This window comes from Mus caroli, chromosome 1, assembly GCF_900094665.2.
Source record: "Mus caroli chromosome 1, CAROLI_EIJ_v1.1, whole genome shotgun sequence".
NCBI classification, from domain to species: Eukaryota; Metazoa; Chordata; class Mammalia; order Rodentia; family Muridae; genus Mus; species Mus caroli.
Genome location: NC_034570.1, coordinates 113,466,774 through 113,480,514, shown reverse-complemented (window position 1 = coordinate 113,480,514; position 13,741 = coordinate 113,466,774). Strand labels below are relative to the sequence as shown.

Sequence of the window (13,741 nt, the reverse complement as noted above, 5' to 3'; positions counted from 1 at the left end):
CAGAGCAGACTATACAGAGGAGGCAACAGAGCAGACTATACAGAGGAGGCAGCAGAGCAGACTATACAGAGTAGGCAGCAGAGCAGATGATACTGGGAAAGCTGTGCAAGAACAGAAAGGAGGCTGACACATTCTCTTGGAACAACGTCAGCCTCAAGGATAAGGAGATACTTACATTGTGAGTCATGGTGGAGGTCAGGGCACCCTGCGGCTCTCCACCAGAGATGATCTGAAAGTAAGGAAATGAGGTCAGCACCTTTTCTCAGTAATGGGAACAGAGAGACGCAGTAGGTGCTGTTAATCATGAAGCCATCTCTCCAGCGCCTCAAGTTCGGATTTTTACACAGGTGCAGGGGATTGGAACTCAGGTGCTCATGCTTGTGCAGCAGATGCTCCCACCCAGTGAGCCATCTCTCCAACCCTGGGGAGTACACATTTCTAGGCCCAGCTCCAGTAAAGTGGCAGTGCTTTTTGGAAAAGGATTAATGTTGGTGCTGAGAGCTGTTTACTCCAGGCTTGCCTTAGCTGCTGCCATCTTTAAATAGAGTGGATCCAATGAGGAGCATGAGACCCTCCCACTCCCCAAGTTATGTAAGAGGTCAACCACTGACTAAAGTGGGGCTCTCCATGGCACAGCTGCCCTTAAGTTACCAGCACTCCCTTTGGAGTTGCCTATGAGCCACCAACGCCCTTATAACTGACCCCAATAAATGTATTGTGTTGGTTCACCAGACTTAGAACCCTTCCTTTGACCCGGCAGTGCCCCCTCTATCTGGAGTGAATGGAGGTTCCTTCCACACACCAGCCAGAAAGTGGCTGATGGCACTGAGGGCTAATTTAAGGCTTACCTTCTCACCTGGAGCTCTCTCAGCTTTCAGGGTCTCAATTTCCTGTTGTAGCCGAGCCATCTCCTCCTGCAAAAGCAAGGTAAACCTTTACAAAGCTCAGGGAAGCCACCAACTGGAGAGTAACTGTTTAAGCCACAGCAGCTTGCTTTTACATTTATGTCTGTGTGCATGTGTGTGTGCTAATGATCATATTGTACACCTTAGCATATGTGTAGGGGTCAGAGGAAAACCTATGGATTCAGTTCTTTTCTTTCTACTGTGTGCATCCCAGAGACTGAAGTCAGGCTCCTAGCCTTGGTGGCAAGCACTATTATTACCTGTTGAGCCATCTTGCCTGTGCAATTTAACTCTTCGGTGCAGACATTTCTCTCATTAGTTTGTGCTAAGACAAAAGCTTTCACTTGCAAGTTCATCCCTTTCTGGAAAAGAACTCTCCCAGGCTTGCAAGAGTGGAAATCACTTTATCTACAGAGTCACCTCCAAAGCCCACGTCAACCTTTGACACTGCACTGGCTAGTGTGTCCCAGCGTCACAGGGAAGGGAAACCAAGAACCCTCCTGCCTGTCACCAATACCGCCCAGCACTTACCCGGCAGTGTGCCTTAAACTCCTGCTCCTGGCTTTTCAGACTTTCATTCATGGCTACAAGTGCTCTCAGGTTCTGCAGCAAGCTGAGGAGAGACCAGACAATGGCATAGGGCAGACCGTTAGGATGTGGCTTCATGAATCACTGCTGAAGCCACAGTGAGAATACACAGAGCTCCTTCTTAATTTCCGTGACAAATGGTCACACTTTCCATTTCTGACTATGCACTTGGGCCCTCAAGCTCATGAGGAGACAAACCACACACACAGACACACAGACACACACACAGACACACCTCACAGGATTCTAGAGTGAGAATGTCAATTCTGGAATTATCAAGGAACTTTGATGGTACTCATATATCACTTATTTAATAGTACTCAGAGTAAACATGGTACCAAAAAATGTGTGTTTGTGTGTGTATGTGTGTGTGCACGTGCTTGTGTGCGTGCCTGCACGCTCATGAATTGCATGTGTCTGTGTCTGTGCATGTGCATGCATGTAGGCTAGAAGATAATCTCAACTGTTGTTCTTCAGGTGTAAGCCTCTGATTTTCTTTTAACTTAAGACCTGTTTTTACATCTAATTATTTATCTTGTGTGAGTGAGTGTGCTCATGCAGCCTATGTGGAAGACTGAGGACAACTTGTGGGAGTGAACCCGGCCCATCAGACTTCATACACAGTAAGCACTCTTCTCCATCCAGAAGCTGGTTCCTCCTGTGCTCTCGGTGGCTCGAAACATGCCAAGTAGCCTGCCTGCCTGCCTGGCCAGCGAGTGTCAGGAGCCTTGCCTTTGCCTCTCTGGCTCTAGGATCAAAAGGGTATACCACCAGGCCCAACATTTGCAGGCTGGATCTGGGACATCAAACTTAAGACTCTCATGCTTAAAAAGCAAGCACCTTGCCTACTAAGCCCCAAGCCTTGTCTCATTGTTTTTAAAGTCAGAACACCAGAAGAGCTCTGATCACAGAGAGGGCTGGAAGAGAGGTGGGTGGCTCAGTGCAGCCCAAACAGCTCAGTGACCGACCATCAAGGTGACTGCCGGTCCCTGCTGGTCCCGTGACATTAACTGAATGGAAATGGAGCACCAGCCCATGACCTCTGGCTATTCTGTCCCTTGATCAGACAAAACAAGCATCAGACACTGCAGCCAGTTTCCTCAAAAAGATGGTAGCACATGCGGAAAGCCTTACCTTGGGTCGGCTTTGGCTTCTAATTTCTCCAGGGCTGCCTGCTCTTTGTCTAGTTTCTCACCATGATCCTTCAACTGCAAAAGAGAGCAGGGTCACCATTAGCTATGGAGACTTAAAAGCAAACAGGAGGGTGTGCTTCCTCGCTCATTTTGGATAGATGACTGAGCCCACTGGATCTGGTTGCACACCGAGAAAATAGATGGGCCAGACAGATGAGATAGAGGGGAGGTGCCAGGGAGGTCAGAGTCAAAACCCACTAAATGCTGCTCTCGCTTTGGAGACACTGGTGATGACCTCACAATGTAGCAGACAGAGGAGGGAAAACAAAGCCTTGGAGCAGGAAAGCGGGTGGGTACAAACACACACACACACACACACACACACACACACACACACACGAAGGGGAAAGAGGGAGAGGGAAAGGAAGAGTGGGAGAGAGAGGGAGAGTATGGCAGGGCTGAAACTTCCCAGCCTCTTGAGTGGTGTCCTGGCTGGATTTGTGTCAACTTGACACAAGCTGGAGTCATCAGAGGAAGGAACCTCAGTCGAGAAAATGTCTCCGTAAGATCAGGCTGTAGGCAGGCCTGTAGGGCATTTTCTTAATTAGTGACCAATGAGGGAGGGCCCAGCCCATTGTGGGTGGCTCCATCCCTGGCCTGATGGTTCTATAAGAAAGTGGGCTGGGCAAACTGTGATGAGCAAGCCAGTGAGCAGCCCTCCTCTACAGCCTCTGCACCAGCTCCTGCCTCCAGGTTCCTGCCCTGTTTGAGTTCCTGTCCCAATTTCCTTCACTGATGAATGGCAATATGGAAATGTAAAATCAATAAACCCTTTCCTCCCCAACTTGCTTTTTGATCACAGTGTTGTCATAGCAACAGAAACCCTAACTAAGACAAATGGTTTTCTGAATCCACTAATGAAACAAATCTTTAAGAAAATGCAGATATTAACACACAGCAATATACTTTTGTGTATGGTATATGAGTGTGCACGAATACACTGCCTGTGCTTGGTGTGCAAATGGAGGCAGAGGCTGATGCAGAGAAGTCTTCGTCTAGTTTTGCTTCTCTACCTTAATTTTTGAGACCTGATATCTCACTGAAATAGAAAGTCATGGTTTTGCTATCCTCGCTGCCTAGTGAGCCCCAGTGCTGGGGTCCCAGGTGCCACAATGTGCCAGGCTCTTACCTGGACAATTAGGTTCTGAACATAGGTCTTTATGCAGAAAGCACTTGACCCCTGAGCCATCTCCCCACACCTTTTATTGTAAAGTACACCTTTTACAATGATCTAGAGAACAAAGTCTAAAACCATGACCATGGCAAACTCCTAAAGCAGATAAAGTACGCAGATGTGGGCTGATGAGACGACTCAGTCACAGCCTGATAATCTGACTTCAGTCCCTGGAATCCACATGGTGGAAGAGAATCAACTCCCACAAGTTGTCCTCTGACCTCCACACATGTGCTGTGGCACACTTAACAGCACCCCCAATACACACTAAATAAGCAAACAAACAAACAAAATTATAAAGAGGGACTGTGCACAAATATGTAGAATATAATTGCTATACAACCAAAACAGTTCTTGAAAGATCCAGAAAATACTGGCTGTACTTTTATTACCCTGGAGTGAGTAGACAGATGGTGGGTTACAGGCGTTCACTTTTTGTGTTCTGTGAGGTTTTTGTGAACTGTGTGAATATGTGACTCATTCAAACAAAACACAAGTTTAAAAAATTCCTAGTTGAAAATGGCAGTAGTACAGCCAGGTGTCTCATCAAACCCTCTCACTCCAAGTCTCCAAATAATCCAGGCTATGATGCTGGAACCCGGAGGTGGCTTAACTCACAGGGAACAGATGGGAGTCAGGTATGGAGTGCTAGCCAGCACAGGTGGGAAGAATGGCTTGTAGGGTGAGGCCTGTATTAGGGGAGTGAGGCTGGGTTGACAGAGCAGTGAAGACAGACCCAGAGGAGAGCGTCTGAGAGCCCCAGATTGCTGGCAACAGCAGAGAGAATGGGAAGCTTCCCAGCTCTGAGTAGCTCTTGCCGTCAGCTGATCTACCACACAGAAGGCAGCACCCTTCTGCAGAACAATGGAGGCAAGCTGCCGTGATGGCTAATACTGACTGTCAACTTGCCAGGATCTAGAATCACCCAGGAGACAAGCTCTGTGCACACATGTAATGGATTAGCCAGGCCAGGTCAGCCTCTGGGCAAGCCTGTGAGTTTCTCACAAGGTTCACTGAGCTGGGAAGGCCTACCCTGTACGTGGGAGGCACGACCCACAAGGCTGGTGACCTGAACTGCAGAAAGAGGAGAACCTGAGCTGAGCACTAGCAGTCATCTGCCTGTCGCCTGGCTGGGTGAGGTGTGACCAGCTGCTTCGAATTCCTGCTGTTTCAACTTCTCTACCACAACTGATTACATCTTCGAACTTCCAGCCAAACTAAAGCCTTCCCTCCTCAAGCCGCTTCCTGTCAGGGGTTTTGTCAGGAACAGACCAAGAAACTGTGAAGAATAGACAGTAGCATAAAGAGATAGCAAGAGGAAACATGAAACCAGATGAACACAAAACCCAGCATACACAAACAATGGCGCACAGGTAAAAACCAGTGAACCAATTTATAAATGAATTCTGACTAGGGAAATACTACAGAGCAATATATACTTTAGATACAATGTTTGGCCGCCCACAGAGATCTGGAAAGACAGCGCTCGTTCAAAGGGAATTACCCTTCCATCTAGGGAACCTGAGTTGTGACTGGTAGGCTTGTGTGTGATACACCTATATACGCTAGAGATGGTAGCCCATGCTGCTAATGTGGCAGCCAGCTAGTGTCCAGCTTTCCTGGAGTGGCTTTGGGGCTGTCTTCATGAGTGTCACGTGCTATCAGCATGTATGCGTCCACCATATCCTGGAAGGGCAGGGTTCACAGCAATGAAAATTGGGTTTGCATCATGTGAGGGCTCAGCATGGCTATGTCTGAGCAGTGCTGCTGGCGGAATGCCGCTTGCATCAGCTGGTGTGCAAGTAAAGTGTGCACGTGACAGGCTCTGTCCCCAGATTTGAGTCCACAGCAGGGAAGGGGGTTTATTCGAACTGCTATGATCTGACCTGTGAGTGGTGACCCTGAGGTCACAGTGCGGGTGTGTTGGGGTGGGGGGAGGTCTGCTTACCTCTGTCAGTGTCTTCTTCCTGTCGCTGTACTTGGCTTGGAGGCTGGAATGGTTAGCTTGCAGCTGTGAGTGAGAGAAAAAGGACATCTGCTTGAATGGAGTCCTTTCCTCAGTACAGACTTCGATGGGACCCCTCTTTTACAATGAGAAAGTGGAAACCCAGATCGGCTAAAACAGACTTACACAGAAGGACTTTCATTTTTATCCACATTTACTTATTTCGGTGCTAGGGAGTTGAGCTAGGGTTCCATGCATGACCAACAGTCTACCAGTGAGCTATGTCTTAGACTGCAGAGAAGAGAAAATAAGCCACACCCGAAAACCAGCATGGAACATGGCCTTGGCACGAGGAGGATTATGGGTGCATACAGCAATGCCAAGGCTTTCTATCTGGACCTGGGGAACTGACCTTAGGGCCTGATGCTTGCATAGTCACTCGACTTCTCAACCATCAGAAAGGAACCAGCCAACTCTCCCTCCCTTCGCCTTTGTCAGCGTTGCTTTATGCATCCCCACCAGGCTCCTCATCACCTCCACACAGGCCTTCCATTCAGCCAGTGCCCATTTATCTCAGATGCAGTCAGCCATGACCTCGGGCTCCGTTAGCTCTATTAGTCCCAGATCCCCAGACTTCCCCTTAGCAGTTACCACGTCACCGCGACTGTAACTGAGTGGCAGCGTGATGGCTGTTTCATTCACCGCAAGTCTCCATTACACCTTAGGGTCCTGGCAGGCAAGGCCCTGACCCACACTGTTCGCTCACCCCTGTAATTTTGCTTAGCATTTAACATACACAATACTACACATGAGCAAAGAAATACCATTCTGGTCCTGTATATTTTCACATGTGTGTCTGTGTGTATGCACAGGCACACTAGCATGCTTGTGCACACATGCAGGTTCCCGCAGAGGCAATAAAGGGTGCCAGGCCCCTGAAGTTATAGCCAGCTGTGAGCAGCAAGTGTGGGTGATGGGAGTTAGAATACATGTCCTCTGCAAGTGCAAAAAGAGCCAGTGGAGGCTAATCCATCTTTCCTGCCTTGCTCTGTACTTCTTTGATCCGAGTTAATAAGCCTTTCCTATAAAGGGCCTTTTCTGTGGGCCATTTGGTCTCTGTTACCACTGTTCAACTCTGCTACAGTAGCTTGAAAGCAATCACAGAGAAACAGGCAAGTACATGAGTGCTTAGCTGTTCCAGTGAAACTTTATTCACGGGGATGCAGAGAACTTAGGAGAAAAGTGCCTAAACTGAAAACAAGGCAGAGAACTGAAGATTGGCTTCCCAGAACCCATGTGAAAAGCTAGGTATCAGTGTGGTAGCTTACCTTTAATTCCAGAGCTTAGGGGGCAGAGACAAGGGATAACCCTGGCAACAGCTTGTTAGACTAGTCAAAACGGTTCAGAGAGGCCTTGTCTCAGTAAATAAAGTGGACAGTGATCAAGGAAGGCTGGCGTCTCTATATATCCATCAGGCTCATGTATGCACACCCATACACAAATACCCCCACATACCTGCCACATCCATACACACACACACACACACACACACACACACACACACTTTACAAAAGTACATGCAGCTAGATGGACTGACGCCTGTAGCATGCCTGCACCAGAGCCTCCTTTGACCAGTTTACCACAAGGCTCTCTCTCATTCAGTATCTCCTGACCAGCTTCTCCCCTCTTGGAAGAACGGTCACTACCTGGAGTGGAAGTAGAAAGACACTCACCTCTTCCAGATGTTTGCTCTTCTGCAGAATCTGCTTATTCAAGGAAATGACTTTCCGCTGATGCAGCTGGGAGGTTCCTAACTTCTCTGGACTTTCTTCAGCGGACAGCTCAGACTGCTGTAGGAAAACCCAAACCAGACAATGAACTCATTTCTATTCAGGTTGTCTATCCCTACTCAGTGTAAGCAAGGCGGTCCTGGGCAGTCAGTCACAGCCAGACAGGGTATCTACAATATTCTGCTCAGAACCAAAAATCTAGACAGGAAAAGTCTGACAAAAACTGAGAAGGCCTATGCTTTGGAGGAAGGGAGAGCATGGGTGCAGGCTGCCCAGCTAAGGTCATGATGAATTATCCAGGCAACAGAGGGTCCTTAGAGGGGGACTCAGGAACCTTAGTGATTTCTTCATAAGAACACCTGGAATCGTGCAGTTACAAGCTGGAGCTAGAGAGATGGCTGAGTGGATATAAGCACTTGCCACCACACCTAATGATCCCCCAAAACTTAGGCAGAAGGAGACTCTTATAGGTACAGGCTGTCCTCTGATCTCCACATGTATGGGATGGTACATGTGAAAACATAGTTATGTACACACACGCAGACACACACCCAAATGTAAATAAGTGTAATGAAAAATGGAATAAGCTATAAACTGATTCACTTTCATCCAAGTTTTATAAACATAAAGTTGCAAAGTCTAGTCATTTCCGAGCACATATATATGATAAGCAGCAAGTCTGCCCACTTATCTCTCCCCTCTCCGCAGGCCACTCTCTCAACTATTTCCTGCTTCATCCCAAAAGGAGAAAGTTGCCAGAGAAGGCAGGTGGTAAACTTCTACAGTTGGACATGTGAGATGGGGATGAGAAGGCCAAGCAGACACAGACTTAAGAACTGGAGGCAGGCAAAGGAGAGATTTATGGGTAGTGAGTGTCACAGGGTAAAGGACTGACATTTCCTAACAGGTACTGACTACTACTAAGGAATGATGCAAAGATGTGGCAAGGGCTGGAGAGGGATGGCTCATGGTACAGGTGCTTGCCAACAACCCCCAGGCCCATCATAGTGGAGGGAGAGAACCTACCCCAAATGTTGTCCTCTGACTCACATGCATGCTCCCCCACCTCTGCTAGTCCCACGAATGTAACACCATTAAGAGATAATGAAGAGTTTGGGTTTTTTTTGTTTTTTGTTTTTGTCTTGTTTTAATTTGCCGTGCTGTTTAATGACTCTGGAGTTTGGAAATAGTGTGCCGGGTAAGGCCACAGTGAAGAGCCAAGATTAACATTCTGTATACTAGAGGCTGACAGGCCAGAAAGGAAATAGAAAACCCTTGGGGCCGGATAGACAGCCCAGCAGTTAAGAGCATACACGGCTTTCGGAGGACCAGAGTTCAGTTCCTAGCACATGATTGTTCCTGGCAGCTAACAACCATTGTGAACGTCTACTCGGGAAGCTCTGATGGCTCTGGCCTTTGAGAGCACCTTCATGCACATGCGTGTACATGCACACACAATAAAAAAAAAAAAAGGAAACTGAACATCAGGTATCACAACCCAGCACTTCAGGAAATGCCCCGCCCACTAACATGCTCACGTGATGGTTAGTATTCACTGTCAAGTTGGCAAGCTCTGGAATCACCTAGCAGGCAACCCCCAGGCACACTTGTGATTGATTGGCTTAACTGATGTAATAAGACTGACACCAAGACACTCAGCTTGCTGGATTTCTGGAACTGGAGTTAACATTTTAAGATTAATTTTGCCTACATCAAGGTACAACCTATAGCCTGGTGAAGGATAAACTCTTTCTGAACTACTTGACAGTAGAAGACAAAAATGCAGGAGGGATTCCTAGTCCAAATCACTTCAAAGCCAGAGTTACAACGAACTCACCGTACCTTACCCGCTTTGACTGGCCCCTCCTCAACAGTATGATTAATTTGGCCCTGTTTGCAGCTTGCACCTCATTTCCAAATGAGATTTTAATATCCAACCTAACCCCGACCCTGCTCTCCAAAGCAGCACAGGCACAGCCCGAGGACATTTCCCATCACTATCAGAATTACACAAGCCTGCTGTTTTGTTTGGAATAATTCATTTCCCATCCCTGCCCCACATCCCCCCTCAGTACAGTGTGGCTCTGTTTGCCCAGGCTGCCCTAGAACTAGCATTGAAGCTGAGCATACCCTCCAGGCTCCACCTCTCAAGTGCTGGGGTCACAAAAGTGCAGGACCATGCTTGGTGTATGCAGGGCTGGAGACCAAGCAAAAGCAAGCATTCCACCAACTGAGTCACATCTGTCTGTCCGTGTGCACGAGCGTGTGCGCACACGCACACTATCTCACTCTGTAACCCAGGTAACTGGTCTCAAATTCAAAACCCTTTCCCTCCCATCAACAGCTTTTACAGTCAGTCTCTGGAATAAAAACTGCCCTTTTCTCAGTTTCTGTTTTAGTACATGCAGCTCACATGCAGCTATTCCAAGCCATATCTCTAATATTTACTTACAAGAGTCTTTCTTGAAGGAGACCAGTAGATATTTTGATTTCCAGAAAAAGGATTTTTCAAACTCTTTGTTCTCTCTCTGTCTCTTTCTGTCTGTCTGTCTCTCCTCTTGTTTTCCTCACCCATACCTGAATTTTGAGCAAGCCTGGAGAGGTTCTCTTAACTTCTTTTTATAGGACTCATAAACACTAAGGTGTTACCTGCAATCTCCACACGCATTTTGTCATGTCTGTGCAGTGTAATTCCCTAGATGTTACATGTGACATCACTGCTCTAATGTTGACATGGAATACATTGATTACTATCCATAAACAAATCAATCCACAAGTTCCCCAGTCTTCAGAAAATTTTAGGAATCTTTGAACAGGGTGCTGAAACTAAATGTGTTGAGAAATATTTCTTCATCCAAAGGGTCTTCTAGTCAACTTGTGACAGTTATTCTTGGTTATCAACTTGCTTTGGATTTAACTAAAACCCAAATGGCTGGGCACACCTGTGAAGGGTTTCTCTTGATTAGATCATTTGGGGGTCACACTTTCTGGTGGCAGCTTATATAAAGGACATGGAAAAAGAAAGCTTTTGCCTATTTCTCCTTACTCTTGCTGGCAAGTTCATCTATCCTGCTGCCGAGGCATTCCTTCACTGGTATTCAAGTCTACTTCTTTGGGATTCTGATGTAAGTTGAAGACCAGCTGAGACATTTATCCCCATAGACTGAACAGTATTAGATTCTTGGACTTTCCACTGGAAGACAGCCATTGTAGCCTATAAGCCACTCTAACAAATCTTGTACACACACACACACAGACACACACAGCTCTGCTCCTTAGACAACCTTGACTTTTACACTTGGTAATCTACTCAGTTCCTGGAATTCAACAATGGACCTATTGTCTGGGAAGCAAATGAACTGACAGACCCCACCAAGGGTTTTAGGAAGAATGAAATTTTTCTCTCTCCAATCCACTCTCTCACAGAGAATCATATAAATAGAAAATGCATGCACACAGGAAGAACCCTTAAGTCTTTTCAAATCTGTTCTATCTTTATTACAATATGTTCCAGGAAACAAGGGCTTTCAAAATCTTTCTGCTCATATTTAAGTGAACGTATACATGCAGCCCCAGAGGATCTTATAGTCTCCATCTTCCCAGGATGGGATTACAGATGTGTGGCTGCATCCCACTTTTTAAATGGATGGTGGGGATCTGAACCCAGGTCTTCATGCTGTGTGGTAAGCACCTTACCCACCGAGCCATCCCTGCAGCCCCTGCAGTTTCTTAAACTTTCATTTATAAAGTATTCCTTCACGTTAACTAACTCAGGATCCTGAGTTCTATCTCCATGTTGACCCATTTCTCTAGTCCAAGTGAAGTGGCGCTTCAGCAAGCTGCTGGTCCAGATGGGAAGCCTTTCAACAAAGCAGTTTATTCTAGAGCTATAGTGAAGATGTTCTTAACCTAGTCTTATTGCTTTTCAAACATACTTCGTATTATACAGTCTAAATTTTTATTTCTCCCAAATTATCTTTCTAACAGCCAGGAGAACCCAGACTGAAGGCAGAAAACAGGCCCTTGAAGCAGCCTAGCTCATCTGACACTGGCTGACTGAAAGCTACAGCAGGAGAACAGGCTGAAGAGGACCAAGATGCACCTTTAACAATGGTGCAAAGTTGGTAAGATGGCAAAGACAAGATGGGGCTTGACAGCCACCCCTCCATGGGAACATTTTAAGTCCTTGGTATCTTAACAGTCTGTTTATAAAATACAACATCTGTTCTGAAAAGGCTGACCATCAACAAACACGCCCTGTGTCCCCACCAGGAGCAAGGGTTAATATGCTGATCTCATTTTGTTCAACAATTGCAGATTAAGAACGTGCCTGTAAAACCACAGAGTGGATTAACAGGCTCGGCTGCAGAGCTCATGTTTTCTAATATGACAGACAGAAATGACACCTGTTCTTAGGGGAGATGGCTTTAAATGTCACTTGATGGCAGCAGTCTAGTTCAAAATATTAAACACCCAAGAGAAATAAGAAATGATTACATTTCCTACATTGGTATCCTGTCAGAATCAAATGAGCCCCCGAGGGTTACCTATGTGCTAACCTGCATCCCTGTTTCCCATTTTTCAGCACTGGAGATCAAACCCAGTGTGAGCGAAGTGCTCTACCCCTAAGCTACATCCCCACTTCAAACTTTCTTCTAGTCTAGGAACACCCTCCCCCATTAGTCCCTTCCTACCACAATCTAGTCTCCAGGATGAGAAAGTGAGGACCCCTGCAGCCCACCTTACACGGGGGTCGAAGCGCTCCACAGTCATCAATGGAACTTCAGTTTCCGGCATCTTGTGAGCCTCCAATTGAAACCAAGCAAACAGACAACAAACCACAGCTCAGTGTTCCTCCTGGAACAAAGCTAGGAGCTAGGAAGATGTGATGGGATTCTGAGAGGCCAAAATGTAAGTGAATGTGGGACTCCAGCAGGCACGTGCCCTCACGGAAGATGGCTTACTTCCTTCAGAGTATTTCCCAAAACCTTGTAATGTCTAGCTTTGATTTTACAGTTGATCAATAAAGACTCCACATTAGCCTTGGCTTTAGTGTAAAAGGAAAAGGTACACAATAAAATTTGATTAGCTTCTTGGAGTTCTGCCATCTAAATCCATAATGCTCCCTGCATGCCCATAAAACTGCAAGCCAGGAAGGAGTCAAGTGTGCACACCTGCAACCCCAGCACTTGGGAGGCACAGGCAGGAAGATCAGGAGTTCAACTCGTCCTCACATACAGACTGAGTGGAAGCCAGACTGTGCTCCATGAGACTCTGTCTCAAAACACAAAACCCAACAGAAAACACCTGCCAGTCAGGACTCTAAAACAGACTAGTGTTGAGGTGTACCCGAGTGCCCAAGAAACAAGACGGGATCCTCCCAGGAAGGACAGAGCTGAAACCTTCTGCCTCCAAAACCTGCCACAGAAAGTTTTTAGTGAAATATGGTGAATCCCCAGTCAAAACTCACAGGCAGGCTGGACAGGTAGCTAAGCAGGTAAGCCTGTCACCAAGCCTGACAACCTAAGTTTGATCCTCTGACCCACATGAAGGAAGGAGAGAACAGACTTTTGTAAGCTGTCTTACTGCTCTCCATGTGAGTCACCATGTGTGTATGCCACGGTGTGTACACACACCCCCTAGCATGTACATGTAATCTAAAAACTCCTGGCAAGCACACCGAGAAGTCAAAGCACTGAAGCCAGCAGGAACAGACAAGAGAATCAGGGCCACTAACCCTGAAACACACTCACTTGTATGTGACAGTTCAACTTACAGAGAAGCACCCACGGTTAGTCTACAGGAGGATGTCCCTGTCTCTCACTGGTGTCTGCTGTCCTCTGGACATACAGTAGTGTGCAAGTGACCTTCTGAGGCACTCCTCATGGACCGACCATCCACTCTCCCTGATCCATGTTCTGCTTCTTTTTAATGTGTGTGTGTGTGTGTGTGTGTGTGAGTGTGAGTGTGTGTCTGGGTAGACATGTACGCACATGAGTAGCAGTCATAGAACAACTCGTCTGAATGTCGATCAGGGGCTGTTCACTCTCCTCCTGTCTGAATGTCGATCAGGGGCTGTTCACTCTCTTCCTGTCTGAATGTCGATCAGGGGCTGTTCACTCTCTTCCTGTCTGAATGTCGATCAG

The 13,741-nt window shown here is 46.9% G+C and overlaps 1 protein-coding gene across 5 annotated transcripts in view; it reads right to left on the bottom strand.

Annotated features, from left to right (window-relative positions):
* Ccdc93 (coiled-coil domain containing 93) overlaps positions 1–13,741 on the bottom strand; it is a 72,823-nt gene that overhangs the window by 21,296 nt on the left and 37,786 nt on the right. For all 5 annotated transcript variants that reach the window (XR_003836725.1, XM_021163351.1, XM_029477824.1 and 2 more), the window contains 6 exons: positions 7,539–7,655; positions 5,809–5,871; positions 2,628–2,701; positions 1,437–1,518; positions 849–914; positions 176–229 (listed from right to left, as the gene is read on the bottom strand). Coding sequence is in view for 4 of the 5 variants with exons in the window: in XM_021163351.1 (XP_021019010.1) it covers positions 176–229; positions 849–914; positions 1,437–1,518; positions 2,628–2,701; positions 5,809–5,871; positions 7,539–7,655 (456 nt within the window). In the remaining variant the exon portion in view is untranslated. The remainder of the gene's footprint in view (positions 1–175; positions 230–848; positions 915–1,436; positions 1,519–2,627; positions 2,702–5,808; positions 5,872–7,538; positions 7,656–13,741) is intronic.